General features: G+C 47.8%; 9 protein-coding genes across 9 annotated transcripts; 5 read left to right on the forward strand and 4 right to left on the reverse strand.

Moving 5' to 3' along the window:
• Window positions 1-338: 338 nt before the first annotated feature.
• On the forward strand, window positions 339-2,413 carry N7518_002279 (transcriptional regulator family TF; the record flags this gene model as incomplete). Its single annotated transcript, XM_057183207.1, has 5 exons — window positions 339-407; window positions 457-560; window positions 613-1,315; window positions 1,383-2,107; window positions 2,170-2,413. The coding sequence occupies 5 exons, from the start codon at window positions 339-341 to the stop codon at window positions 2,411-2,413; spliced, it is 1,845 nt and encodes a 614-aa protein (XP_057044657.1).
• A 1,538-nt stretch (window positions 2,414-3,951) lies between these two features.
• N7518_002280 (cysteine-rich secreted protein) lies at window positions 3,952-5,003 on the forward strand (the record flags this gene model as incomplete). The annotated part of the gene is made up of 2 exons (XM_057183208.1): window positions 3,952-4,426; window positions 4,489-5,003. 2 exons carry the CDS (start codon window positions 3,952-3,954, stop codon window positions 5,001-5,003), a joined length of 990 nt encoding a protein of 329 aa, XP_057044658.1.
• A 1,322-nt stretch (window positions 5,004-6,325) lies between these two features.
• On the reverse strand, window positions 6,326-7,738 carry N7518_002281 (uncharacterized protein; the record flags this gene model as incomplete). Its single annotated transcript, XM_057183209.1, has 2 exons — window positions 6,326-7,150; window positions 7,208-7,738. 2 exons carry the CDS (start codon window positions 7,736-7,738, stop codon window positions 6,326-6,328), a joined length of 1,356 nt encoding a protein of 451 aa, XP_057044659.1.
• Window positions 7,739-8,214: 476 nt separating this feature from the next.
• N7518_002282 (syntaxin family protein) lies at window positions 8,215-9,024 on the forward strand (the record flags this gene model as incomplete). The annotated part of the gene is made up of 1 exon (XM_057183210.1): window positions 8,215-9,024. The coding sequence occupies one exon, from the start codon at window positions 8,215-8,217 to the stop codon at window positions 9,022-9,024; it is 810 nt and encodes a 269-aa protein (XP_057044660.1).
• A 401-nt stretch (window positions 9,025-9,425) lies between these two features.
• N7518_002283 (uncharacterized protein) lies at window positions 9,426-9,868 on the reverse strand (the record flags this gene model as incomplete). The annotated part of the gene is made up of 3 exons (XM_057183211.1): window positions 9,426-9,527; window positions 9,587-9,699; window positions 9,751-9,868. 3 exons carry the CDS (start codon window positions 9,866-9,868, stop codon window positions 9,426-9,428), a joined length of 333 nt encoding a protein of 110 aa, XP_057044661.1.
• A 2,091-nt stretch (window positions 9,869-11,959) lies between these two features.
• N7518_002284 (uncharacterized protein) lies at window positions 11,960-12,847 on the reverse strand (the record flags this gene model as incomplete). Its single annotated transcript, XM_057183212.1, has 1 exon — window positions 11,960-12,847. The coding sequence occupies one exon, from the start codon at window positions 12,845-12,847 to the stop codon at window positions 11,960-11,962; it is 888 nt and encodes a 295-aa protein (XP_057044662.1).
• A 1,106-nt stretch (window positions 12,848-13,953) lies between these two features.
• Window positions 13,954-15,384, forward strand: N7518_002285 (endonuclease/exonuclease/phosphatase family protein; the record flags this gene model as incomplete). The annotated part of the gene is made up of 3 exons (XM_057183213.1): window positions 13,954-14,160; window positions 14,211-14,467; window positions 14,523-15,384. 3 exons carry the CDS (start codon window positions 13,954-13,956, stop codon window positions 15,382-15,384), a joined length of 1,326 nt encoding a protein of 441 aa, XP_057044663.1.
• A 176-nt stretch (window positions 15,385-15,560) lies between these two features.
• Window positions 15,561-16,640, reverse strand: nbp35 (Fe-S cluster-binding ATPase; the record flags this gene model as incomplete). The annotated part of the gene is made up of 2 exons (XM_057183214.1): window positions 15,561-16,507; window positions 16,559-16,640. The coding sequence occupies 2 exons, from the start codon at window positions 16,638-16,640 to the stop codon at window positions 15,561-15,563; spliced, it is 1,029 nt and encodes a 342-aa protein (XP_057044664.1).
• Window positions 16,641-18,667: 2,027 nt separating this feature from the next.
• Window positions 18,668-21,833, forward strand: N7518_002287 (phosphatidylethanolamine N-methyltransferase; the record flags this gene model as incomplete). The annotated part of the gene is made up of 4 exons (XM_057183215.1): window positions 18,668-18,842; window positions 18,956-21,557; window positions 21,616-21,706; window positions 21,771-21,833. 4 exons carry the CDS (start codon window positions 18,668-18,670, stop codon window positions 21,831-21,833), a joined length of 2,931 nt encoding a protein of 976 aa, XP_057044665.1.
• Window positions 21,834-23,408: the final 1,575 nt, after the last annotated feature.

Genomic DNA, 23,408 nt, shown 5'->3' on the forward strand with positions numbered 1-23,408 from the left:
TATCCATGAGATGAAAACGGCAGGGGAACCAATCAAAGCCCTATATCAAGAAAATTGAACACTCACTCACACTTTTATATCGTTGGAGGTCAAGTCCAGCCAATCTGGGAAAACCCCTGCTGACTCATCTTACCCACTTCGGGTGCCCATGAGGTCAGACGCGTGAGGTCTCGGCGCTACACCTAAAAATGTGGTCTTGAATTCCGTCGATCTTTGCAATCAAGTGGATTCTTCTGCCTCATCCCTGATGAATAATCTTGATGATTCAGCAGCGAGTGCCCCTCGTGATGACCGATAAGGCTCCTCGACACCTATAAGGAGTATTACGATATTACTTTATGGACGACGCTACTTGCCCACGGGGCGCAAAAGGGCGGAGCGCTTGCGATCTATGTCGCCACCGAAAGGTAATATCCACAATGCCTGTGTGCGTCCTTAATCTGATTTTGCCGACAGATCCGCTGTGATAGAAATCAACCAGCCTGTGAGAATTGCCATCTTGCAGGACTACCATGTACATTCTCTCGGCCTCTATCCCAGCATCGGAAAAGTACCCGACAGTAAGACTCTATATCATTGAACCCTTCTTTACCAGGCGCTTACGGTACACAGAGAGCTTGCCGATACCAAAGCTCGGGTTCGGGAATTAGAGGCCTTGCTCGGACTTAAAGGATCCACAAAACAAAGCCACAAAGCGCTAGCTATCCCTTCTCCGAGCAGAAGCTCTTCTCCAGCGTCACCTAGATCCCTGTCGGAAGCGTCTTTATCTTATTTGCCCGATACTCGTGATTTTGATACCGCGTTGGCAGCTTTCCAGTGGCACATCTCGTATTGTGGGCTTGGGGGTGCCCTTTCGACGCAAAGGGCAGCTTTTTCCTCTCTTGTTCAAGAGCAGACAGGCTGTACTTTCAATGTGGATGTTTTTTCTCATGAGGTCACTCAATCTTTCAATTCACAACAGCTCAAGTCGACAAAGAAAGTGATTGGGATCAAATGGCCAGAGTCTGCTCTAGTCCAACGGTGTTTGGAGTATTTTGATAGAAATGGTCTCTATTCTATATTTCCAGTTATCGATGTTGAGGCCGTGCAGGTTCTACTCAATGCAAGGGTCTTAGACCGGCCTCCAAACATGACTCGGGCTGCGAATCGGGCTTGTCTAGCTGCTTTTGCGGCAATGATCACCCAGATCCACCGCCATGAGCGGGCTTTCGCAGGCACTGACCCGGATGCTTATTTGCAAGCAGCGTTAACACTCCTTCCTGAGATGCTACTGGAGCCACCTGATCTACGGACCTTGGAAGCGGTGACAATACTAGTAGGTTCCTCGCATGTCCAACCCCGAGAGTGGATCCCATGTCCCAGAAGCTTATATGTGGCCATAGATGCTCTATATCGCCCCTCTTGGCAGACCTCAGGCAGCAGAGCTTCTTCTTGGGATTGCAGTGCAGCTCATCTATAACCTTGGGGCAAACAGAATACAAACCCCCAATGAGATACACAGGACAGACCAGCGTAGCCAACATCTTCGAGCTCTATTCTGGCATTGCTATGCTGTCGACAAAGAATTCTCTATCCGAAAATCCCAACCACCCTTGATAAACGATGCCGATTGCGATCTAGATCTGCCCACGACATACGCCCAGGAAACCTCAGAACGTCACTTCTACATGAAGCCCTTGTCATCCAAGGAGCTTCTTTTCCCCTCGGACCTCCGCTTTTCTGTGCTCAAGTCCAAGATCTTCCGGTTACTTTATTCGGTGCACAGTCAAACACTACCGGAAGCTAGACGCATTCAGCATATCCGCGAACTAGACCAAGAACTGAACGACTTGAACCTGGGTTATCCTGCCGGCTGCCGGCCGGAGGTGTTCGCCACCGAGAGCGCACCGGACTATTTGTTTCATGATCTCACTCTCCGCGGTGTGAATATCCATTTGGAATATTACTACTGCCTCGGAAAAATCCACGGAGCGAGTAGCTCTTGCAAGGTACCTTCGCAGAGCTGGTCGCCTCTCCCATCTAGTGCAGAGCTGTGCTTTGAAGCTGCAAGGTGCTCGCTGATCTACATTTGGCGAGTCCGCCAATTGGTCAACCAGCATACGTTCTGGTAAGGGACTTCGAACCTTGTCATAGGTATAGATACTAATCCAGGTCTCTTTCGTATTCTAGGCTTCACGCGCAATTTCTCCTCACGGCCGTTTTCTCGGTCTTCGGGTATCTCATCACGGTTCCAACTTCATCTACTTTCACAAGGGATCTCAAGACCCTGGAGGATATCGCTGAGCTCTTAGCTCACCTCGATAGATCGACCGATGACGGGCAGACTTACCCGCCGTTCTATTTGGCACAGGCTTTTGTTGAGAGGCTGGTCTCGCTTGCACGGCATTCGCGGCCTAGGGCTGAGGGCACATGATAGGGTTGCTCAATACTTTCAGTTACTTTTCTCTTGAAGGTAGTAGCTTTGTATATATACGAATAAATGCTATTACACTCTGTGAATCTGCGTTTGATAAACAAATAAATGAAATTCCTGCAACATGAGGATTTCTCATTCTTCAAAATCTTGATTCCAGGCATCTACATAGCGTGCTAAGACCTCGAGCTGAGAATTTGCTCATCTGAGACATCGCGACTTCCGAGGTTGAGTCGGAGGTTGACATTTAGGAAAGTGGAGACCTCGGGCATATTACTTAGCGTTATCTGTCAGGCGGTGAGCCTCTGGAGTATTGTAAATTACCTCATTGGCCCGTCCCGGTACTAGCGCATACACGGCGGTATCTCTCGCATCCGACGGTGCTTACGTTGACAGTTGGACTAACCTTAACGGGAATAACGGCGATGCAGATGAACTTAAAATCTTCACCGTACCCCAGTACTCCGGAGTGAAAAGAAAAGTGAAAAAAAAGTCAAAGCAACGAACTCCCTCTCGCACAATCTTCTATGCCACTTTGACGATGTAGGTATCTCTACAGTCTTCATCTCTCCTCCGTCCGATTTACAATTCAAATGAAGCGGAAAAGATCCTACGATACCAGCCACCGCCACTGGAGGGCTCACCGCATGACACCTCACCGCTGCCACATAATCCACTTGAACTCGAGAGCCTAGTTACCCAGCGCAATGGTTACTTACCGATAAGCGGATCAGCTGAAGGATCTGTTCACACCTCCTTATGGAGTACTCCGTACTCCATCCCTATTCCCCCATTCCTTCCTGATGTGGAAATTATGTGGGTCGACACGACCCTCAGCTTCAACTTCCAGCCGCAAACATGGATATCAGGTGATCGTCGGGCATGAGTCTCGGTGAGTTTGGTTCGTTACCAGGCGAACCAGTTTCGGACCTATCCCCAGAAGGATCAACGATGGGGCCAAAATCTGGTAGTGGATCGCGGTGCTACGCCAGCCACTGCACCGGGCAACCGGGCAACCGCTAGATGGGAGCTTGTGGGCCTCGCGCCTTTTTTCTGCAGAGCTCACACGAGGGTTGCTTCAGACGATCCTGTGGTGCTCAAGTACGAAGTAATTGTTCGAAATTCAATGCGCGCTTGACATCCGTCTGCGATACAGAACTATTCTGTATATCCGAAAGAGAAGGAAGGCCTTGAATCGAACACAATGACTCGTGCTGTAGGTCTCAAAGCTCTCGAAGACAGCTTCGATTGCGGCGTTGCCGATGCTCGAGACCCACACATATGTTTAGTGCCAAAATACGGAGTGGACTCTTGTTTTTTTCTTCTTCTTTTTCACAACATACTATGTACGGTCACGCTTCTAGCTCTCCGGCATCTGGGCCCGGCAAGCCATTGGGATGATTTGGCAATTCTTAGCGCAGCTGAAAAAAGTGAGTAGGTCAGAAACAGGATATATAAAGAGCCCAACGCTTCCCCTTAATTCTTGAATCACGCCTCTCACTCATATTTGTTTTATGCTCGATGCTCTTACGACAATCATGCGCGGAATATCTTTAATCGGTCTGATTCTTTTCCTGCGCCCTCACCTCGCGTACACGGAGAAGGTTCCAGTGAAGAACATTGGTACCAGCTTCACCATCAATGGAGACAAATTGACATGGCCTGATGGACCTTTCACGGGAAGCTTGACCTGCACTGGCCCCACTAAGGTCCTCAGCCTGAGTTCTTGCCAGCGGTACGGCACCTGCTGTCCTCCCGGCACCACCCTTAAGGGTTCCCCGGATACCGAATGGCATTGTTGTGGCAAGGGTCACGATGTGACCGGCTCTAAGAATGTGGGCTATGAGTGCTGTCTGTGGGGTTCCACCTTCGACGGCAACAGCTGCCAGAGAGAGGAGGTGTGCCACAACGGCAAGCATTTGATCGGTGGGAAATGCCAGTGCCCCTCTGGCCACGAAGAGGCTGCAGATGGCACTTGCAAGCCTGCGAGGTGTCAATCAGGCATTGAAAGTGGTATGTCAACCCTCTTAACATTTTTTTTTTTTTCTAGGGCAACACAATTAACAAATGTGCAGGCAAATGCTACTTCCTCAAGGGACGATCCGGCAATTATTTGACATTCAACAACCAATACTCCGAACTCGAACTGAATCCCTATGTCAGACCCAGCAAGTTCCAATTCTGCCGAAACGAAAAATGCACTCCTGGCCTGCCTATCAACCCCACCCACGAGTTCTACATGAAGGACCTCCACGGCTTGCTGCCAGAAGCAACCGACGCCGGACTGTGGATCGACAACACAAACAACGGCGGTTACATTGGCAAGACTTACGACTTTGCCAATGCTGGAAACTTCTTGATTACCAAGTGGCCCGGCGGCAGATATTGTCTCACAGGATTCTCCGAGGGACTCGCGCAGGCTTATCCTGATGTCCTTCCTGGACTCAGCTTCAATAGCCGTGCCCCGGATGCGTGCATTGAATTCGAGCTCACCGAGGTGCCTTGCAACATCAGGGATGATGCGAACAACTGCATCTGGGGAAATGGTGAACGGTGTGGCCCCAAGCCCGTGCATCATTCTGTAGTTTAAGAAGATGCATCTGTGTCACTCTTTCCTTGGTCATTTTTACGTCTACCAATGTTTTTCCTGTGCCTGAGTTATTAAGTTGAGGTTTTGTCGGAATTTTCTTTCTGCCGTGTTCGAATATTGTTATGCTACATTTGTATCTTAACAACCAACGTTTGTATTTTATTTTATTGCATACAAATGACTATGATGAGCATCTTTGGTAGTCTATCAATTCGAGTAAATTGAAATCTTCCATCAGTACGGAGTATAGTATCGAAAATTGCATTGCCGACTCCAGATATATATTTCGTTAGTAGTGCTATTAATTTCCCCGAAACTCACAAAAGCGAATAAATATCACATACGAAGTATCAGGAAATAAGAAAAAGTTCATAAGTACCAGACCACTGTTGTTATATTCCAATTAAAGTATAGTGCGACGCAGTAACGCGCGGCGACCAGGTTCTTATACATAGTAGGAGCATTGGGATGGCCAATTTAAATTAATCTGCGCTATTAAACCAAGACATACATAACAGTGTGTATTTATAGATCGGGTCAATATGTGCTCGTAGCTCTAGACCTCAAATACAAATGTGGCTTCGTGTAAGTACCTTCGTGCTATCTGGCTTTTCCACCAATCCCTGTCGTCAAAGTATACATCTGCTTTCCCCTCTTTTCCCTTACATATTCCTATTCACTTTCTCTTTTCTTCGTCCTTCTCTTTCTCTTCATCGTTATCCCATCTTTCATATATGACTGCAATTATTTGCCTCTAAGTGACAGGCCTAAATGACCGGATACTATAAACCAGAGACAGAAAAGCCGGAAAATACTCCGGGTTCAACCGCGACTTACCTTGACGTTGACTCCGACTCTAATTGGGGGAATAATACAATCCTAGCTGCCCTATCATACACTAGTTTACCCCATTCTTCAACAGCCCGGCCGGGCTAGCTCAATCGGTAGAGCGTAAGACTCTTAATCTTAAGGCTGCGGGTTCGACCCCCGCGTTCGGCTATTCCTAAAACCAAACCTGAGATTTCTTTTTTGCCCTTTTCTTTTTCGTTTATTTATAGAAGAGCACATCAAGATAGTATCGACATTTTAAAGTTTTGCTATGCCTGTTGACGGATAAGCGTAGAACATTGTGGTATCTGGCTTGTTCAATCCCGCATGAGTATTGAAAAAAATATATATCGTTTATTGATGCAACTATGTACAACACGGCTCTACACTAAGACAACCCAATCATCAGTCATATCGCTACAAGGTATAAATAAAAGCCCGAAAACTCTGCGTATCGGGAAATGTAACGCCCCAAATTACACCAAAACACAATTTCACAACTTCGTTCCCTCGCGTCCACCGTCACTGGGACGCCTGGGCCGAAGAGGCCCTGAAGAGTGATCGGTAGCATGGCTCGGCCCAGCCGCTGACGATGCCATCTGTGTCCGTGTTCCTTCGTTTTCTGTAGAATTGGTGCGAACAGCCCGTGTCCCCTGGTGAAGACGAGGGTTCATGAGCCACTGGACTTGCATGCGGACACTGTTGACCGCCGCATTCGTGTGGGCTATGTCTTCCTTCATGCGTAGACATTCATTCATGATAGCCATGCTGGCGCGAGCATCTAGGTCTGTGATAGCATGCGAAAGTTGGTTGACCTCCTCTCGGAGAGATTCGTGCAGCGAAAGCAGGTAGGTCGTGGCATTGGATGAAAATACACTCGCTGCAATGTCTGCAGGATCATCGGTGTGGACGTCAACACGAGTGGAGGGTTGCTGTTCTCGGCCAGATTGGGTAGACTGTCCACCGCTTTGACTGTTCGCAAAGCGCGTGGATTCGACAAGAGTGGACCGAATGTTTGCGAGTCCATCCTCGAATATCTCATTCCGCTGCTGCAAATGTCGCATACTTGATTCAAGGGAATTGAGCCGGGTATTCTGCATCTCAAAGTATGGGCCCATTGCGACTATGGGACAGCTTTGCTCGTGTGCTGCAATGTCTGCCCGTCGGATCTTAACTGGACATGCGTATTTGGATGCGGCGCAAGGAACCGCAACCTCTGGACATGACTCAATGTGTTCCCGCAGTGCCCCCCTAGTGACAACTGTCTGGCAGTCGGCACATGTGACCTCAAGAACTGGACAAAGCTCTTTCTCATGCTCCTAGGCGTTTCTAGTCAGCATCTACATAATTTCTAAGAAGTTAAAAATGGAACAAACCTCGTATTCATGCTCTAGAATATCTTGTTCGCAATAAGAGCACCGTCGCACTCTATGAATACACTTCTGATCCATCCCAACGTCCTTGCTTCGCGTCATCTGATCGCATGAATTATCCGGACACGGCAATAGCCGGTAACCACAGTACTTCTCGACATGCGACTGGACATGGCCTCGGGGAATTATCTCTTGACATCCCTCCGTTATCAGTGGACACCGCACTCGGATCTCGTCGCACATGTTGATCAGCAGGCGGGGCACGCTAGTTGACACCACATGAGTGGGATTTCGGCAAGAAGGACACGGGAAGTCGTCTGAGTCGGTCGAGCGGAACGTGGTGATGGCCGAACTGAGGCAACTCCCGCAGAAGACATGGTCGCATTGTAGACGAACGGGTTCAACGAAGGGACAGTGGCAGATCGGGCACATAAGGTGCGGGTCGTACTCGGAGACGAGATCAAGGCTGCGGAGGTCGATTAGCTCGTCGCAGTTGCGGCTTTCCTCCATGGCTATGAAGTCTTGTAGATTCATGTTGTGCGAATTTCAAGCCTGTCACGAGGTTTCCAAGAAAATATGCAAGGTACCAACGGACTTTAATTCCCTATGTTGTTGCTTCTTTGGAATGCGGAATCAGTGCGCGGATTCATGCAGTTTTGCGCTAGATACCGAGGTAGATCGAAGAGTCTGAATCCATTAGGATGACACTCAGAAAACAATCAGGTCAGCGATCAGAGCCATATGCCTGCAAGACATAGACATGTTAAGATTGAACTGAAGAGAAGGCGGGATGACTGCGGGGGATCAAGGAGAGGCAAAAGGCGGAAAGCGGTTGATCCGCACTCGTTGCCGCCTATTCCTCGTCTTACCATCTCCACTTTCAACCTCATAAACATCTCAAACAGTCTGACTTTATCTTGCTTGGCTGATCGGAGGTCTTTCTCCGTACGGTCCGTACAAACGCCCACGATTTATACATCTCAACAGGCTGGGATCTCACACGTCTCATCATGACGAACCCTTCCCAGCTCTTCCTACTCGCCGATCACATCAAATTATCCCTTTTGGAGCGCGAAAGAGCAATCTCACTCGATCTCGAGCCTAATTCCCAAGACGGAGAGATCTCTTGGTCTCTCGAGTCCCTCCGAGAAAGCATAGAGGCACTGGAAGCCGAACAAACCCGGCTAGCAAATTCGCACGACAGCGCAGGCGCCGCCGCCCTGAAAGACCAACTCACCCCTCTCCAAGCCCAATATAAAGACCTGTCGACCCAGTTTTACGGCGCAGATGGCGAGCCATCGAGCAACAACACGACACAGGCGTCGAATCCCGCCACTCCCGATCTCAAGCAGCCAATTCCCCAACATCCACCTTCCAAATCCGTCCGCTTCATGGACAGCTCCGCGGCAGCGGCAGCCGTGCAAGATGAGATTGACGAGGAAGACGAGCGCAACCGCAGCAACCTCTTCCGTCCATACCGTGATGAGCCATCGCCGCGACTGGATCACTCCAACATGGACAACCAGCAGATTTACGACCACCACGCTCAAACCATGCGCGACCAGGATGACCAGTTGGATCGGCTGGGTGAATCAATTGGCAGACAACATCAGCTGAGTATTCAGATTGGAGATGAGCTGGATGGCCATATTCAACTTCTGGATGGAATGGATGGGGACGTCGAGCGTCAACAGACCCGACTGAACGGTGCGAGACGGCGGATAGATAAGATCCGTCGAAAGGCGAGCGAGAATTGGAGCATGATGACTATCATTGGATTGATCATTATTCTGGTCATCTTGATTGTGATTCTGAAATGATACCCTGATCCGGGTGGATAATTGGATGGCTGTTCTTTTGTCGCTATTACTCTTTTACATTTTCTTTCTTTTTGGCGAGCGGGCGTTTGCAACTTTACGCAATGCGGGACGATTGATTCTCCTGATGTCTTTTCACAGTGGCTCGAGGCATTATAAAGCAATTGACTCACTTCTAGACTCCTGGTTGGATTCTTGATCATAATACATCTACAACCCTGACCTTTGATCATAACCTTCAGTTCATATCCAATAGAAAAAGTGTGAACATCCATTCTCATTGAATGCGATAAACTCTAATAAATCGACTCCTAACAGCCTCATCTGTAGACTACCCCAATAAAATACACGTGAGATAAACGAGGGCCGTGATCGAAAAGTTACAAAATGCCGATACCTTTCACTTAATGAGCGCCCTTCTGGCTTCGTTGTTTCGCCTTCTTCGCCTCCTTCTGGGCCTCCTGGAAAGGAGGATCGGCATCTAACTCACCGCGATCCGCTTTGACCTGAATGAATCCAGTATATTAGGTCTGGTGAAAGATGAAATCTAGGGGCTGGTACTTACCTCTGCCTCGCTGTTACTAGCCAGCTCGAATTTCCACTTTCCACTGCCCTCCTTGTTGTTCTTGAGGCCTTCTTGCTTATGGGATTCGTAGTGGTGGGAGAGATCATCGCGGTCTGCTTGTGGTTAGTATGGATTGGAGAAGCTGGTGGTGGTAGTGTACTGACCCCTATCATCCTCTTTCAAGCCCCGGGCTGCTGAGAAGTGGAACGTAGAAGCTGGAACGGCCAAGTTTGTCCGGATAACTTGGCGAGATGAGGCACGGAAGGAGGTGAGGAATGACATGATGTAGGTGATATGAGTTTAGATGGAATGGTAAGAGTAAGTGGAAGACAAGATAGATTTGGGATATATGGAGGAAAGGGATTTGAAATCAAGTAATTGGAACTCTCTTCCGGGCAGACGGCACATTTAAGAGCATCTGGTTCGGCCAAGGTGACAGCTCCTGATGCTATATGACATCATCGAGTTGGTGGGTCGGCTATATCAAACAAGGACATGTGAACGCACGTACAAGATAATATCAGTTGAGGCGATTCCTTCTGAGATAGATATCTGAAGATCTGGAGCTTTGGAGCTTTGCCATAGTCCGTTGGTGCGGATTGTTCTTGTAGACATTTCTACATCTATAGAATCTCCCCGCATAAAGATGTGGAGACCTTCCGACCTCTTAACTGATCTTGATTTTGGAATAGTCATAATCGCCAATATAATTCGAAGGCTTTAGTCAAACCGACTTGACTATCTTAGGTATAGTATCTCAATCGTGAGACGGGAGCTTCGGAGGAGCGAAGAAGATTCGGGACCACACTTCCTCACTGTCGATCCTCAGTGCCAAGTTTCCTTCGTCAGTCATGGTCGTTCAGATTCGGCCAACTTGATTCCAGTCCATACTTGAAAATATCGGAATACATGGATGTTGGATTGTTTGTTGGGATAGTGGTCGTGAGCGTAGTACCGATGTGGCAGCATTGGAGGACGCAGACAGTAGGAGATATCAAGAGGAGATGTCATTCTCGACCCACTTATTATTGGAAACTTATAATCTATCTCTCTGTGATTGGTACATGCGTATTCTACCACTTCTTTGCTTTCCTGAGATATTGAATATCAATGTACATTTTTCTAGATGGGCTTACGTGGACTGTGACAAGAAAAGTAAGTCTTTCAGCTATCGCAAGCTACCTAAACCATGATAGATCCAAGTCAGCGCATTTCCTAGGACTGACAATATGACCGCTGCTTTTGAGTAGTGCCGACCCTCCTGCGAATGAGGTCGAGCTAATCGTCTTCGTTCTGTGGAATGGAGAAAGTCTTTGTGTAAACCAATAGATCGTAAAGCCAATAGAATTTGTGCAAGCGACTCTCTCCGTCACCTTTAAGGAAGAAGATATCGAAACCCAGTGCATAGTCTGATAGCACATAGTCCGGAGTGGCTAGACCCGGGGCTTTTAAGAATCATGATTAAAGCGACGAAGGAACCCTACATGTAGATATCTGGGTTACCCATATTTTGAGGGATGGTTACGGCAGTTGACAAGGAGTGATTGACGTGGCCGAACCGCTTCGTTACTATTTGGCTCCATGACGTGACCTGTTCATCCTGGGGGCGACAATTGACCGCGATAACGGTCCATATCCTTTATCACCCCTGAGAACAACATAGTTCTAGATCTGGCTATAGAGAGAAGTCTATAGAGGTGTCGAGGTGCGTGGTGCGTGGTGTATGGTGCATGATGGAGATTGAAGACTTGAGAAAGCTACATGTAAGTTGCTAGAGCTGAAACCAGACATAGCGAAGTGCTGGGTAAGCCATTCCAATTTGGTGATTTAGGACAATACGAGCTTCGGTTGAACCAAATGCGAATACCTATATATGCTCCCCGACACCTTGCTGCTTTAAACAAACACTTTCTTGTTTATTATTGTGTTGTCAATAGGCTGCCGTAGGTTGTTTGATGTTTTTCAATCGTTGCTTTATTCCCAACAAAGATGGGGGGATTAGGTGGTGCATCAATACCAGACGTCTCATAGGATTGGTATTGGTCCTCAGCGAACTTCAGCGGAAGACCTGCCTAGGCCGTAGTGTTGTGTTTTGACTACTAGTTAAATATTTCACAGGTATTCCTATGCTTCATCTAATATAAGTCTACTGGGAAATAGTTCATTGAGGAAAATGAACAATCTATATTCTGGTATTTCATATCACTCTATCAATCATGCAACTTAACTAAAGACAAATAAGCAGCTAAATCACGGACAAAGATACGCAGCTCCATAAATCGCAAACAGCTAACAAGATCGAGTTATATACGCGGCGAAGACAATTGAACAGACCGGGGGACGGTTGAATGGACGCACAAGATTCCTAAATGTTTATGCCTGTCTCCAAGCTTTGTCTTCAATATCAAATCGTATCTGCATAATAGACCTCTTCCAGACAAATATTCTGGTGATACGATGTGTACCTCTGGGGAATGCCGACAAAACAATAGCAGCCACTCCTTTCCCAAGCTCTGTGCCTAGAATGGCCTTATATTCGGGGGTATCGAAATCCCAGGCCACTTGCTTTACTGATGCTGGAGATAGCAAAAACTCTCGGGAATTAGGTGGTTGAGTTTTAGCCCAAATTGTTTGTATAAAGTCCTTGGTGTCCGCATTGACAACATTCTCGAGATAGATATGTCTCAAGGTAGTCCGGGCGAAGTGAATATCGTACTGTGCAAGGGCGACTTGACTCCACCAAGGTCCATCGTATCTCTCAACATTTCTAACGATAATAACTCCTACTGCAGTCGAAAAATGATGAAAGTTAGTTCCGTGTTTTCTTATTGGGTGCTCAATGGTCGATCTCTTTGAGACCTTGACATCGTGGTAATCTTCATTACCTACAGGGAGGCCACACCTTTCGAGGTCATCTTGAAGGGCGGGGGGTCTTGCGGCCCAGTGGTCGAAGTCTACTTTCCATCTTTTGCTCCGCGGTTTAGCACGGGTTAAGCTTCTGTATTCGAAATCTGGTGCCTGAACTGTGCAATTGGGCTCGTCTGCATCATCGATCCATCTTTGTCGCAAATCTCCCCACATCTCACGCCTGCCATACTGATAAACGTTTAGGTCAACGGATAAGGAGCGAACTTGGGAGGGTGGGACAATGGGATTATTGGCAGAGAAGGCAGGGTCTTGTAGATCTATCGGGGCATCGCCAGGAGAGAATTTGCGGCGGCGGCAGATACCGAAACAACTCAAGAGACAACAATTCGACATCTCTATGAATATATTAGATTGGATCAAAATGTATAAAACTAGAGTATCTTGAGTGGTGTATTGAATGATGAACTCTTATTTGTCTGTATGATACCGATAGAGGCTTATATAGATGTGAGTTAAATATGTGGCGCATACTCGACCGTGAGTATCGCTTTCAAGAATATACAAAGGGGACAACAAGAGGACAGGAAGAAGAAACATCGTTCACAAAGAGTCGACAAAAATACCAGCACTCGAACAAGACAGACAATGATAATGGAAGCTGAGATCAAGTCCCAAATAGACACTAAGAAGTGGACAAAGAAATTGAGTCAAAGACACAGAACAAGGAGCACAACAAGTGTGATGGGAATAGCAATTAGACGGACTATTGTCAACAAAGAGAACATTCTCGTAGACCAACAAAAGAGCGTGGACAAAGAAGTTAAAATGCAAGAATACATGTCTCGATCTCTAATACCGAAGGCCAACTAGGTTAAAATTCGAGATCGGCATATTCAGGCCGAAAGATGATCATTATATAGCCCGGTATATACTCTGTTCCAACCTTATCGCTGTGATATCGACTTGGCTGCAAACTTATATCCATCCGCTATTGCTGCCTACAACCTTGCATGCCTGTTGACTTGTATCTGACTTGTGTATCCCATTTGGAAGATGTCGAATTGCGGGATAAAATCATTCAAATCAAACATGTGCATGGTTATTCAGGTTGTTAGCATCTTGTGCTCTAAGTTTATGAACCTATCACGGGAACTTTAGTTATTCTACGGAGTACTACCCCTGAACTAGATTTAACGCCAGCGGGTACTTCTGCAGGGCCATTTCTCCGAGGCTTCTCCTGTGTCCATACGCATCTAAGAGGAAAGGGGAAATGACACTGCCAATCATTGCCAACGCACATGTGCATTAGCGTATATTGTAGTACCTACCGTGTATTCTTGGTGGGGAACTTGGTATTAAAACTCGTAGATCTACCTAGAATTATCCATATTTAGTAGGATTTAGTTATGCCATAGTGATATATATTTCCCAAATCACCTTAGAAACTCTATTAATTGCTTTAGTATATATCGCACTGAACAACCGAGGTATCTTTTCAAATGAAGACCATCTTCCTAAGTGTTCTCCTGCCGGCATTAGCCAAAGCGACGGCAACAAGTGGTAAGTTCACTGCGCTGAGCTTCAACGTCGCAGGTCTGCCATCACTCTTCCAATCCAACGATGTCAATGGCACAAAGAGCGAAAATGCCAAGCAGCTCGGCACTTACTTCTCAGAGTATGGCTACGATATCATCCATATGCAGGAGGTATTGCATCATCGAGTCTTCCATATATCAATAATCTAACAACGCTCTAGGATTTCAACTATCATGCCTACATCTATGAAACAGATAACCACACCTACCGGACCGCTACATCTGGCGGTGCAGCCATCGGAAGCGGTCTGAACACCGTTTCCAACCACGACTGGGTAGATTTCACACGCGTGAAATGGAACAAGTGCTCCGATGCATCGGGCTCAGACTGTCTGACGCCGAAGGGCTTCACATTTATGCGCTGGAACCCGGCCGATGGAGTCTATGTCGATTTTTACAACGTTCATGCCGACGCCGGGTGAGTAAAAGCCATTCTCACATTGTCATCGATCTAGGGACTGACCTCCATCAAGAATCGAGGATGAAGACGAAACTGCCCGAAACTCCAACTTGCAGCAAGTCGCAGATTACATCGACACCTGGTCGACTGGTAATGCCGTCGTAGTCATGGGCGACACGAACAGTCGATACACGCGCGCCGATGATACGGGCATCCGCGTCTTCAAGTCCCAGAATAGCCTCGCAGACCCCTGGGTCGAGCTTGAGAAAGATGGTGTTTACCCCACTGCTGGAGCAGATGCCTTGCTATGCGACTACCCGTCTTCTGTGCAGACCTGCGAGACGGTTGATAAAGTGCTGTACCGGGGATCCGAAGTTGTGACGCTCAAGGCAGACAGCTTCATCTATGACGGTGGGAAGTTCACAAACACCGATTCCGAATATCTGGGCGATGTTCTCTCGGACCACAACCCGATTCTTGTCAAGTTCACCTGGTCGCTTTCGTCATCGCTGCGACAAAGTCAGTTCTCTGGAGGTCCACATGGGGCGTGGTTTAATGATCTGCCGAGTATCCCTTCATCGCCTGCTGTTTCTGTGATTACTTTTTCTGGTGCGGAAAGGCTGGATGCTGTTGCTCTAGAGTTGAAGGACGGCACATCGTTCAGCCATGGAGGAACTGGTGGCACTAAGGTCTCCCTTGCACTAGACTCTGGGGAGCATTGGACGGAGACTAAGCTCTGTACTGGGCAGTATAATAGCCACACGCGCAACTTTTATATCAAGGCTACTACCAGTACTGGTAGAACCTTGGAGGCAGGGACCTCAACTGATAATTGCCAGACATTTACTGTCCCCGATGGCTTTGCGGTTGCGGGTTTCATGGGACAAGCCGAGGATGAGATCGATCAATTGGCTTTGGTATATGCGGCCTACTAAGGACCAAGGAAAGCGATTATTCCAGATACAAATCTGAATATGCAGTTGTTTATTTGCCATTTTGGTCAATCGTATCAAATCATTTATGCAATGTATGTCCCAAACGCCGAGGTATTCCGTAGAAACCTTATCCATATGCACCGCGCTGTGTAAATAAACCAAGAAGAACGAGCACTTTAATCAATCATATCCTCTGGAAGAACATCATCCGGGTTCTCCCCAACCGCTTGTCCGACCAAGCGCACGACGCGCTTGATTGCCTTGGACGCGGGACTGTCAGGGAAGTTGTCCACAAAACTCTCACCAAAGTCGCACGCCATGCCAACGCGGGGATCCAGAGGCACAGCACCTAGGAAAGGAATGCCCATTTTCTTCGCCAGCCGGCGACCGCCGCCAGTTGTCGCTCGGAATATTTGCGACTCGTGCGTGCAGTTAGGACAGACAAATCCAGACATGTTCTCCACCAGGCCCAACACCTTAATGCCAGCCTTGCGGCAGAAGTCGACCTCCTTGCGAACATCCAGCAATGAGACTTCCTGCGGGGTTGTCACAACAACGGCACCGTCAACGCCAGACTCCTTCAGCAAAGAGTTGACAGACAGATGTTCGTCAGAGGTCCCGGGAGGCGTGTCGACAATAAGATAGTCCAGCTCGCCCCAGTCCACATCCTTGAGGAATTGCTTGATCAGTCCGTTCTTTTTAGGCCCACGCCAGATCACCGCATCGTCACGGTTGGGCAGCATGAATTGAACGCTCATCGCGCCCAGGTTATCCGTCACCCATACAGGACTCCAGCCGGCATTGCTGATGTGAATAGTCTCTGACTCCACGCCCATCATCTTGGGGATCGACGGACCACAGATATCGGTGTCCATAATGCCGACGGTAGAGTCCGGATTTGCGGCAAAGGCGTGCGCAAGAAGGGTCGAGAACGTAGATTTGCCAACTCCCCCCTTTCCTGAGAGTACTAGGATCTTGTGTCGTATTTGGGAAAGTCGTTCGGTGATGATCGGAATGTCGGGGTCGGGGCCTTTAGGCGCGGTGGCGCAGATCTGTTGGTTCGGGCAACCGGCACAAGCATCGCCTTGGCCAGCTTGCTCGGATTCAGGGCCTGGGCAGTGTTCTGCGGAGAGTTAGTGTGTGTATTGCGGCAATGGATTTAGAGCATGCGTACCTGGTTCGGGAGCGACGAGGCTGGGCGTCACTTTGGACGACACTGCAAGGGATTCCTCATACTCCTCCAAGTAGGGCGCCATTTTGGGTTGCTACTCTGTGTGGCAATTGAAATGAGAGCAAGCGCGGAAAATAAGAAGATAATTGTTATGCCGTTGCAAGAAACAGATAAATTCGACGTCCGGTGGCGGATTGATGCTTGATAAGCGGGGATGACTAAAACCCCACTGCGATTGGCGGGGCAAGGCACATCTGCGGTGTCGGAATGTGAAATATCTCATGTTATTGATATATTGATCGCCATAGCTGAAGCTATAAAATACTGGGGGGAATAAGGCATTTTAAAGAACTAGCTTCTGATGATACATAATTAGTTGACTATCTCTTATGTCCATTTGCCAAGCCGACCAGATCTGTATGGGATACGAGATTACTTGATCGGGCTCGCATCACTCCTTTCAACGCAAGAAGGTCAATATTTATCTGCCTTCCTTCCTGCTTCTCTTAGGGGGTTTGTTTGAGCGCAGACCCGGTCGTGCTGAAAAGGACCTCAGCGCTGGCCAGATCTACAGACACAAGTTTCAGAGCGATAGTCGCAAACACTTCAGACTCATGTGCTTCTTTCCTCTAAGATTCGAACTCGGCTTTTTTGCTTCTGCGGCATCGACATGTGCTTGATTCATATGATAATCAGGATTTGGGACAAATTTTCCCTGCTTAGTCTGGACAATTGCGCGATATTGTTCGATATTGTTCGATATAAACACACAGTAACCAGCTCAGATTGCAGCTCAACTATCTAATAGCACGCATTGAAAAATGATTTCCAGTTCTATCAGAGCAGGCGGTCGATGTTGCAGTCTTACGATATTTCAAGCCTTGTTTGAAGCAGCTTTTCGCATCTCCAACATGCCTTCATAGCGACTGGTCGGACTTTCGCTTTCTCATTTTCCAGAATTTCTGTTTCTCCACGGATGTAGACCCGGTCATCGGATCCCTCGCGGACAAAGCACTCATTCCGCTCATCGAGGAGGCCGAAAGCGGTATTCTTCCGTAACTCATACACACTCTGTAACTACCTCGTGGACATATCTAAATAGTCCGTAGGGTTAAAGAATTTCGGGCCTATCAGAACCTAATGGCCAGAGTCTTGATCTAGCGCTTCCACGGCAGTATAATGGACGTGGCTCAGTGCAAAAGATTGCATCCAGCATGCTCCTAGGACAGGCTGCAACTTGGATTAGATTATCCCCCGTTGTATATCGCGTAGTACATACAACCCAGTGAGGTATGTAGGCAGTGCTCTATTATGAGTACACCTTATCAATCTCGAACAACGGTGTAAATCATAACAAGGGGGTTCAATTCTCGCCTGGACAACAACCAGGGATTTGGATTGGATGAGGCCAAGTACCCACTGGCCGTGGATCATCTCATTCGCCCGTGGAACATGCAGATACGATCACAATGCATTTTATATACGAGCTTGGGCTCAAAGGGAAATGCGCATCTCAATCTAAGCAGGCGGTAGGTGTACACCGGTATGTGCACAGTGTTACTCGGACAACTCGTACAACTCGTACAACCTGCCGCACTTGCCGCACTGCACGATACCCCGCTGTTGATCGGTGTTGTATACCCATGGGCAAGAGAGGAATAGATAGACAGAAGACGTGGGTAGCCAAAAGCCTATTCAAAATGGAATCAGACGAGACCTTTCCCAACAACTGTACTTTATCGCGAAGAAACCGACTAAGACCACTTAGCGTTGGTTGATTAAAGGGCCCCATTTCTTTCCCATTCCGCTCCATTCGGAGGCCCGCATCTCTCGAGAGACTTCACGAGTCTCAACGGTTCCACTCTTTTGTCGGGATTGGTATAAATAATAATTGGTGTCCTCGGTAAATCCTTCTCTTTGTCTTTCTTGAGAAAAACAAACAAGAGAGAGAGACCTCCTATTGTCCGGACCGAACCCCTGGACGACAAAGGTGTTTCCGTTCCCCCCCAACTGACTAAGCATAGTTCCGCTTTTCGATTATCACATGCTTCTGCCGTCACATTCGGTCTCAACAGTTTTCTCTCTCTCAACACCCTTGTAAAGTGGAACACCATGGATCAAGGCCTTTCAACAGGGGCCCATCAAGAAATTGATGGGTTACGTGAGAGAAATACACGCGTCGATTCAACAGTCGGTCGCGAGGCTTTAACAGCCTTTGGGGAAGTGCAGATCAATGATAAAGATGGCAAAGAATTGAAGACCTTTGGGAGAACTCCCGATGGAACAGGTAAGCTTGTTATGTATTAATCATGTTTGCAATTGAAGGTCTTAATCGGATGCACCTAAACCTCGCGTTGTGTTTTGTCGAGAGCCCGCTGCTAACTGGATCCGATGTATCAGTGTTTACGGTCCCTCGGACTCATGACATGGTCTCCCAGTTGCTTTTGCCGTCCGAGCCAAAGAATTTCGGTGATCTTGTGGTGTTGATTCTATTGGCGGGTCATATTCTGTTTCTCTGGGCACTCCCCAAGGGTGCCAAAATCCCGGTCTTTGCCGCCACCTACCTCTTCTGGCGCCTGGCCTACAATGCAGGAATTGGGTGGCTGCTTCACAATCAGTCGCACCACAAGACACTAATTCGATGGGCCGAGAAGACCAAAGTGTTTGTCAACCCAGCCACTGGGAAAAACCCTCACCCTAAATTGTATAATTGGATCAAACGGGAATTGGAGACCAAGATCCCGCAGGATTACTCGTTCGACAATGCTCCAATTGAATACAACACCTGGCTTGTTTTTAGACGTCTTGTGGACTTGATCCTCATGTGTGACTTCACTTCTTACTGCCTTTTCGCGATAGCTTGTGGTCACCAACCCGTTGACGAGAGTATTCTCATGACGGTTCTCCGATGGTCCGCAGGTATTGTACTAGTGCTGTTTAACCTCTGGGTCAAACTAGATGCGCATCGGGTGGTCAAGGACTATGCCTGGTATTGGGGTGATTTCTTCTACCTCATTGACCAAGAATTGACCTTCGATGGCGTGTTCGAAATGGCACCTCATCCCATGTACTCGGTTGGTTATGCAGGCTACTACGGAATCTCTCTGATGGCAGCCAGCTATAAAGTGCTGCTTATCTCGATCATTGCCCATGCAGCACAATTCGTTTTCCTTGTCCTTGTGGAGAACCCGCACATCGACAAGACTTATAACCCGCCACCACCCAGAAAGCGCTCTACTACCTGTGCGGATTCTTCCACATTGCCCACCGATCTAGACACTCCGACAGCGCCAACTCCATCTGAAGACCAGACTCCCAACGCGACATCTTCGTATTCGGCCAAGCCGCCGCAGTCCGTTCACAACCTCCTCGGACTGCACAACCTGGATTTGTATAGAACCACTGATTCATCAATCATGCTGGTTCAACTTCTTGTATTCTCTATTACAGCTTTGACACCCTCTACACCAGGGTATCAGTTACTGTTTGTGGTCCTCGCTGCCGCTTCCAGAATCTGGTATTCTATAGGCATTGGGTATATCCTTCGGAACCAATCCAATTCCAAGTCTTGGACAAGGCACTTCGTCAAGTATGGTGACACGCCGCAGGAAGCATGGAACCAATGGAAGGGTACTTATCATCTCAGTATGATCTTGTGTTACTCTAGCTTTATTGCTGCCGTGTGGAAGATGTACACATTCCCGGCCGATTGGAACTATGGTCTGGTTCTGTTCCGACATGTGCTCGGAGCTGGCCTAATTAGTCTGCAAATCTGGACTTCCGTCAGTATCCATGAGTCTCTCGGTGAATTTGGCTGGTTCTACGGGGACTTCTTCTTCGATGACTCTCCAAAGCTTACCTACAACGGCATTTACCGCTTCCTCAACAACCCAGAGCGCGTTCTAGGTCTTGCAGGCGTGTGGGGTGCTGTTCTCATCACCAGTAGCGGAGCCATCGTTTTCCTCGCCTTGCTGAGCCACATCCTGAGTCTGGCCTTCATTCAATTCGTCGAACGCCCTCACATGCAGAAGCTGTACGGTCGTAGCCTTCGCCAGGATGCGGGTCTCGTTAAGAGTCTGAAGCGGTCCCTGCCACCCTCTCTCAAGCAATTGCACGGAAGTGTTGACAAGATGTTCGATGACTCCTTCGAGTTCATCGAGGAGATGCTTGACAATGCCCGGCCCAAACTAGCCGCGGGAGTGAACACCTTTGTTAAAGATACCACTGCGCTCTTCCAGAAGTACCCTGCTCGCGTTACCATCTCCCGAATTGATGCAGACCTTGCTGGATTCGACGCCCGCGATTATTCTCTGTCGGTTGAAGGTACCAGTGCTCTTTCCTTCGAGGAGAGCGAAAAGAACAAGGGCCGTGAAGGTGCAAACGCACGCATGCCCCTGGACCGCCGTGGTGATCTCAAGGACTTGACATTTGAATATGGCGCCCCGATCAAGGTCAAATGGACTGCCCCACTCCACCACAGCAAGAAGGATTGGATTGGTCTTTACCGGGTCACAGACAACACCTCGCGAGAGGTCACTCGTGTTTCATCGCAAGGCCGCTGGGTCGCAACCAACGAAGGCGCATACGACAACTCGACCTGCGAGAAGGGTATCCTCACTAGTGATGTTGTTATCCCGTCGTCTGAGCGTCCGGGCCAGGACCCCTGCGAGTTCGCATCTGGTGAGATCGTTCTTTCTGGCAACAAGCTCTTCTGGACCGAAGGTGTCTTTGAACTCCGTTATCACCACAACGGTATGCACAATGTCATGGCTATCTCGAGGCCATTCGAGATTCGTATTCGCCGGTCGGATGAGGATGAAACTATTTCCGACGGTTATTCTTTTGTGGAATCGGCTGTTGAGGATGCCTTGTTGCCCGTTGTTCGTAACTGTTTCGATCGTGATCCTGAAATCGCCCCAGAGACTGTTGATGAGCAGTTCGGTAGCCTTGTTGAACGGGATGGCAAGTTTGCCAAACGTGTTGTCTTTGCTGTCCATCAGATGTAAGTTCTCTTTCTTGAGATCCAATCGTTGATCATATTCTGACCCTTCGTCATGCAGGTTCGGTATCGAGTTGGCAGCCGAGGTTGTCAAGGCTGACGGCAACGTGCGGAATCTGGCTTGGAGAATCTGCAATGCCAAGAAAGTTCTTGTAAGTATCAAATTGCCAGCTGAAATTTGCTTGCTGGACCAAAGCTAACTCGTCAACGATGCAGGCTCCCTACAGCATGTCAAGATCCAATGGAACGACGACACCAGTCGAGGAGAGCAAAGAATGATCCCTTGAGGCAGATTCCCGATACGTCCAACCCAGCCATACATTTATGTTGGCAGACGACGACTCGTGTTAAAGACACGCCTCAATCTCAAGTGGATTTGGCATTCGACGGTTGAATGCTTTACAGCAAAAAAAACAAAATCACCAAATCACAAAAAAAAAGAAACATGTCATAACTAGGAGAAATCATGTGTTGAAGAAAAGAGGAGTTGTCCTGTTTTGCTTTTCTTGCCTCGCATGTAAATGATGATGCGAGGTTCAAGATAATGATTCCCATGATGGTTTTGTTTAGATTTCAGGGGTTGGGTGGGTTGCAGTGGTGATTTTCATGTGTCTTGCCTTTTGGGGACGTTTTGGCTGTGGGCCGATTACTTTTTCTTCTCTACTTCGTACATAGCTTTAAGAGAAATCTATTGCTTTTCTTGTGATCATTGGCTTGGTTTTCTAAGACTCTTAGGGGAATGGGAGACATAAAACCACTGGCAATGCCAATATATCAGGGCTTATTTGAGAGCTCTGAAGAGTACGGGTATAACTAGATAACGAGTAACTATGTTGTACGTAAGGGCCTCCAACTTCAATCATCTGCTCTTAGCCTTCGGCTATTAGTTCTAGTACGCATCGGAAAATAGACCCGGGGAGAAGGCATAGATAGAGATGCAGGCCACTAATCGTGGGATAAGCAATCAAACTCAGTTACTCGACTACGAAGATTTCATGACGCAGATGTTTGCTAATATGCATGTATTGAACTATATATTATGGTATCGAATTGGAGACCTAGGCAAAGCTTTAAATGCTGTCAGCGAAAGTCCAAAGACCCGAATGAGCAAAACAAGCACGAATAGCTTCACAATTGCAAGCAAAAGTAGAAGCATATATAGTATTCAGTCAAGCCGGTTAACTCATCCCATCCCCTGTTGGCCCCTCGCACCGAACTGTCACCCAAGACGGATAAGCAGCCCAGCATTAGGAAACCAACACAAGCCAAGTATAGCAGTACCATGCCGCGGACAAGACAACAATGCAAAGAACGTAATCAGACGACGACAAGCCCAAAGCCTCCAGGCTCCACAACCTTCCTCCCTTTCACACCCGAAGGCACGAGAGGTCCAGTATAAGGGAGATGGAAAACAGTGGATCGACGCCTGTATTCCTCACAACGCTGTACGGCTTGGGTGCAACCTGAGGGGCGGTCCTCCAAGAGGTCGTTGAATGGATAGACTGGTTGTCATCATAATAGCTGGGGGAGATGTGCAGTTGAAAAAGACAATCATGTACCTTTTGGATATATGAGGTAGAGGACCAAGCAGATGATGGTTTACAACTAGATCTTTTGAGTTGTTAGCACTCTTGTCACTAACAGGATGGTTGAAAGACAATGATAATGACTCAAGAAGGATCAGGAGTTTTTGGTAAGTGTTTTGTTATCTTCAAAAATTTTGCAGAAGCAGAACTGAAAAGGTTTCTCATCATAATGAGTGCAGGTGGGAAAGTAAAGAAAAAAAGAATGTTCTTACCTTATTAGTTCATATTCCCCATGTACTTGAAACAAACAAGAGTGTTTTATTCCTGT

The sequence above is a fragment of the Penicillium psychrosexuale genome (genome assembly GCF_028828465.1).
Source record: "Penicillium psychrosexuale strain IBT 29551 chromosome Unknown utg000002l, whole genome shotgun sequence".
NCBI lineage: Eukaryota > Fungi > Ascomycota > Eurotiomycetes > Eurotiales > Aspergillaceae > Penicillium > Penicillium psychrosexuale.